General features: G+C 36.4%; 1 protein-coding gene across 1 annotated transcript; it reads left to right on the top strand.

Annotated features, from left to right (window-relative positions):
- The first annotated feature begins 2,218 nt into the window (after positions 1-2,218).
- Positions 2,219-5,205, top strand: LOC149420194 (uncharacterized). The gene is made up of 3 exons (XM_089636039.1): positions 2,219-2,736; positions 2,833-2,933; positions 4,418-5,205. Exons 1-3 carry the CDS (start codon positions 2,511-2,513, stop codon positions 5,180-5,182), a joined length of 1,092 nt encoding a protein of 363 aa, XP_089492165.1. The 5' UTR covers positions 2,219-2,510; the 3' UTR covers positions 5,183-5,205.
- Positions 5,206-5,511: the final 306 nt, after the last annotated feature.

Below are 5,511 nucleotides of genomic sequence, written 5' to 3' on the forward strand. Positions count from 1 at the left end.
GCGGTCTTCGGCGTGCCAGTGGCACCTGTACTTTCTGTTAGTAACTCGCGTGCTAGTAGCTCGTATGCCGTTAAATCGCACGGCGAGTGCCAGTGTCTGAAATGCACTCTGCCATTAGCTAGTAGAGTGAACACGAGTGTGCGCTGCAGAATTTGATATTTTCGCGATCAAAATGACTCAATGAAAAGACTCTGAACTTCGTTAAGCGTTATCGCAGCTACCAACGCTTGTAGAATACAGAAAAAATGCGCTTTACAAAAATAAATTGCAGTTTGTTTCTTATTTCTTCCGGGACCTCCGTCTCAGCCACCTACGCCCACAAAATGGCAGCCAAAAGCACGCTTTTTCACTGGCATGTGTATCGCAGATTTGAGCTGTTTCATTTTGTTGCAACTGGAAATCACTTCAGAAAACCAATAGAGATGAGATCTACACTAATTTGAAAGAAAATTGATGCAGCAATGGACATAAGACCTTATGACTCCTAGGCCCCAGAAGACCAATGAAATTGATGGACTGTCCAAAAAAAAATTCGATTTTAGTAAAAAATTTATTCATTTTCACAAAGTATGAAAAAATAGACCTTACTTCGGGCAAGTAGACACGCCCACTATACATTTCCATCTGTTTATATCTTCAGTGGTGGGGATGCTCTCAGTCTCTCTCAGTCTCCTAGTTCACACAACGACAGCACAACATTGTATTGTCCCAGCTCCCGACCCCATTGTCCTAGTGTGAACAAAAGTGTGGAGGACAATTAATGTGGAGGCTAATGTCTTACCCCCTCTACTGCCATGGCCGCATTGTCCACATGTTAATGCGCTTGGACAGACAGTAGGACAATAGCATGCCTTGTCGGAATCCATTCCAACTTTGGTTGAATTGTTGTATTGTCCTCAGCATTAGATACCCAAGTCGGAAAAGTCAGATTTCTTGTTTTTCCTATATTTAATTATTTTTCTGCAACTACTAAAGATCATTCTGCCACTGAATAATATGCAAGTCATTATTTTGTGTCACAGTTAAGTGACTTATCATCAAAATTGTATAAAAAATTTGTTGCTTTTTTATTGATGATTGTACTAATATTTGGTGCATGAATATAAAATTTATTAAAGTTAATTTATTTGTAGTTGAACAACTTGTTTAGTATTTAAAACTATAAATTCAACCATTTTTGTTGGATAGACTTTTTATTTGACCATAAATAATACATAGTTTATTTTGAATTGTGAAATCTTAATGCGGGTTTTGTTTTTGTTTATAATAAGTTATTATCGTTCATTTAGTGATTTCACTCTTGTACAAATTAAATAAATTCTAATTGATAGTTAGTTTTAACAAGAATTTTTTATTTTTTCCTGAATAATTATGACGAAGTAATGAATATTTGAGGTCCGTAATTCAAAATTAATTGGGTTTTACCAGAATATTACGTACGTAGAAATAAAATAACATTTCCTGCACATCACTACGAGTCATAAGTAAGAACCTGTATATAATCTTGTTTTTAATAGTTGCTGCTTGTGGAGTTGAGGATTTATTATTGAACTGTATTAATAAATATTGTCATTAAGTTAATTAAATAATATGTGCAATGTGTTGACAGAATGTAAATAAATTGAATCAATTTTGAGCATTACTCCTTGAGAATTCTTTCAAAGTACAAACCTACAGACCGACATGTTTAATTTTGCAATGGTGGCAATGCTAGTGGAAATTTTATGAATTCAAAACCATCTAGAACATAAGTGATTTTTGGTTCCTACTTTGGCCACCTCCAAAGTTAAATGTGTCAATCTGTACGTACTTAAATTGAATGCTTTTATTTTATTCCATTACCTTTTCCAACTAGAGCTGGGCAGGGGGGTATAACTCCGATCGAAAATTTGAACCGAAATATTGTGACATCATATGTTTGCCTAACTATATCCACCAATGAAAAACTCTGAAAATCTATGGAATAAAATTTCAAAGTTTTTGATTGGTGTATATGTAGTATAATAAGTAGGCTCCGAATGAGAATTTTACTGTCTACATATTGGCGTATCTATGGTATTTTAGGACAAATTTGTTTCATAGAAAAAGCTCGAAGTTATCCATCTATAGAAGTTGATTTATGGAGCTGGGTCCATAGTGGTTTATTTATGCGGTCCATCGATCAATTAAGAATTATATTTGAATAAACGAAAAAAAAACAATATTAAGCCGCGTCCAAATACGTGGCAAGCCTCTGCAAGCGTCCACAAGCCCCAGCGTCTGGTGCCGCGCGTGTGGCTTGGCTTGCGTAGGCTTGCAAGAGCTTGCGAGAGCTTGCCGCCGATCCGATCGAGGTCGGATATTTTGGCCCAAGCGGCAAGCGCTTGCGGCAAACGCTGGCGTGGCATCCACACGTTAGTACAACTTACGGACTGGCGGAAGGTAGACGTGCTTTTCGTTCCGAACTTGACGTGCTTTTCGTTCCGAACTTTTTATACAAATAAAAATTCCAAACATGAATACCTGGACAAATGACACGACATTATTTTTCTTGGAATGTTACCAAGGGGAGTCGTGCATTTGGAACCCAAACGATGTGGATCATAAAGATAAAAAAAAAAGTGTCTGATGCGTGGACTCGTTTGAGCCGAACTGTGAATAAGCCCGTAAAGGAAATAAAATCAAAGAAAGAGATTTTGATGACAACTTTTAGGAAACATCTAAAAAAGAAGCAAGATTCCATACGATCTGGCGCTGGTATGGATAATTATTTTTATGCCTCTTTACCTTATTTTTGTTTCAATTTATTTGAGTAAATTTGTAAGAGAAATATCATATTTTTTTTCCTTTCAGGCGTTGAAGACATATATGATCCCATTTGGTTCGCGTACAAGACGATGGAACTTTTTTTATTGCCTATATATACCTGTAGAAATACAATAAATACCGAAACGGTGAGTAAAAAAACTTCATATTACTTTAATGGTTTATTTTTAGGTTTAATTTTATTGACATGACATGACATTGTATAAAATTATATTGGTAAAATGTAATTTTATAAATCACGTCCTGAAGAGCGATTCTATATCTTTTGTGAGATAACGGATGTGATCTCCTGTCAGATTTGTGTGATTTTCTATGGCTGTTATTAATAGGAATTAGTGTTTAGAACGATCTAAGCTAAAATATGTGACAGCTCACATACAGTGGCGGCTCGTGACTTTTGGGTGTGCTAGAGTGCTAATATTAAAAAACGGCATTATTGAAGTTGTCGTAGGCGAATTTTCTTTTATTCTTTTCGAAAATCGGTTTTTTGTATGAAGATTTTTCAGGAAATCCGTGTGACACACGGCCAAACTAAAAATTCATAAAATTTTTCATACAAAAAAACTAGCACACAAAAAAGTCATGAGCCGCCACAGCTCACAGCTAAAACCTGACATCGGCCCATAGAAAAATCAAATAACCGCTATAGAAAATCACACAAATCTGAAAGGAGATCGCGTCCGTTATCTCGTTACGATCCCACTAAAGATATAGAATCGCTCTTCAGGTAGTGCTCCTACAAAAATATGAAGTAAATTCTTCCCTAATTTGAATGGCGTTCAACGGCGACCTTCGGGGTATGTTTGGCATGTTTTGTATTGCATTATATTCATCCTGGTTTCTTCGCCATGAACCAAGTCTCATAAGATTGCCATTTTCATCATGTGCATCAAACGTACCTGGGGGAGTATATCTTGCTGAAGAACTTTCACTTTTTCTGAGAAAATTATGTAGGAGTACACAAGTCATCGTGATTTCCGACACAGTATCTGGTTGCAAATTAATTGGTCGTCGGAAAATTCTGAAAACTGAAGTTAAAACCCCAAATGTATTTTCCACGACAACCCGAGACCTAGATAAGCATTGGTTAAATTTCCTTTTTGGTGAACCTATTTCATGATTTCCAGGGTATGGCTTCATTATATGAGTGCTTAGGGCAAAAGCACCGTCGGCTAAAAAGACGTAAGGCACGTCATTATTTGATCCAGGAAGTGGGCAAGATGTGGGGAAATTAGTTTCGTTTCTACAAATTCTTTGCCACAATAATGAATTCTTAAAAACACCACCGTCACTAATTCTCCCTTGACTTCCTATGTCCGCAAATGTAAATTTGTATTTGCTATCGACTAATGCCATAAGAACAATGCTAAACGTTTTCTTGTAGTTGAAATACTCAGTACCACTATAAAATGGACTTTCAATAACTATATGTTTGCCGTCCAACGAACCCACGCAATGTGGAAACTTGCTCCTGTATCCTTCTTCTATTGCCAGCCAACCTTCCGCTGTTGAGGGCATCTGAAATTATAACATATTAGGTATATCAGTAATTAATAAAACAATTAATCTGTAACAAATAACAATTTAATACTGTCGGTTTATATTTTTTCAGCAATCACGACCGGAAATCGACGAGATAGAAATCGAATCCGAAGAGATGGATGGGGACTTATTAGGAGAAGACAACAATCACCCGCTGCCATCGACTTCTTCGGCCACACCTGTTTCTACGCCGAAACCCCCTCGCCGTGGTCCTGACTTTGCTGAGCGACAAATGACCACAGCTTTAGGACAATTGACAAACATTTTAAATAAGCCACCGCCTCCCAAAGACGATGAATGTGACCTCTACGGAAAGTTATTAGCTTTGAAGCTGCGGGAGCTTTCTAACAATGAAAGGAAACTTTTTATGTTAAAAATTGATGGATTGTTTGTGGAAAGACTTCAGCAAAGTGAATTCATAAGAGAAACCTCAATATCTCCTCAATATTCAAATTTTTATAGACCTCCATCGGCATCCAGCGTCCATTTTCCCAGCCGACCTTCATCATCTCAATCTTCCCATTACGAACCCTTGAGCACACCAATTCCAAAACGCCCTTCATCCTCCCAAACTTCTTACGAGCCCTCTATGAGCTTATTGAACCCAAAACCTCGAAGAACCAAAAAATTTGTTCCATTTAACCAGTACCCGATACAACCCGATACTTTCAATCCGCATTCATCCAATCGTCAACCCCAAAACGACTGCAATTCTACCCGTCCAATAGAAATAATATCGGCAGAAATACTTCAGCCCCCTCGAGAGTACATTGCAAACGCAGATTTATTGAAAGCGTATGAAGATTTCGAATCTTCTAATGACACGAATCAGTAAATTGTTAGTGTCATTAAAATTTTAATTGTTCATTAGTGTCTCATGACACTAATCAGTAAACTTTTTTGTAATTGTAATTTGTAATTTGTGATTGTAATTTGTAATTGTAATTTGTGATTGTAATTTGTAATTGTAATTTGTGATTGTAATTTGTAATTGTAATTTGTGATTGTAATTTGTAATTGTAATTTGTACTAACAAAAAAGAAATAAAAAATATCATAAAAAATATTATTATTGTTTTCCTTTACCTTTATTTCGTCCTTTAGAACTGCAATAATAGCCTTGCAAACTTCTCGTACGATTGTAGATATGCTTTGGCTCGATACT

This window comes from Hesperophylax consimilis, chromosome 10 (assembly GCF_061612785.1).
Source record: "Hesperophylax consimilis isolate HC1 chromosome 10, BYU_Hcon_1.0, whole genome shotgun sequence".
NCBI classification, from domain to species: Eukaryota; Metazoa; Arthropoda; class Insecta; order Trichoptera; family Limnephilidae; genus Hesperophylax; species Hesperophylax consimilis.

Coding starts and splice junctions, on each gene's coding strand:
- LOC149420194 (XM_089636039.1), top strand. CDS start 2,511: ATGACACGACATTATTTTTCTTGGAATGTTACCAAGGGGAGTCGTGCA. Junction 2,737..2,832: donor TTCCATACGATCTGGCGCTG/GTATGGATAATT, acceptor TTTTCCTTTCAG/GCGTTGAAGACATATATGAT. Junction 2,934..4,417: donor ATACAATAAATACCGAAACG/GTGAGTAAAAAA, acceptor ATATTTTTTCAG/CAATCACGACCGGAAATCGA.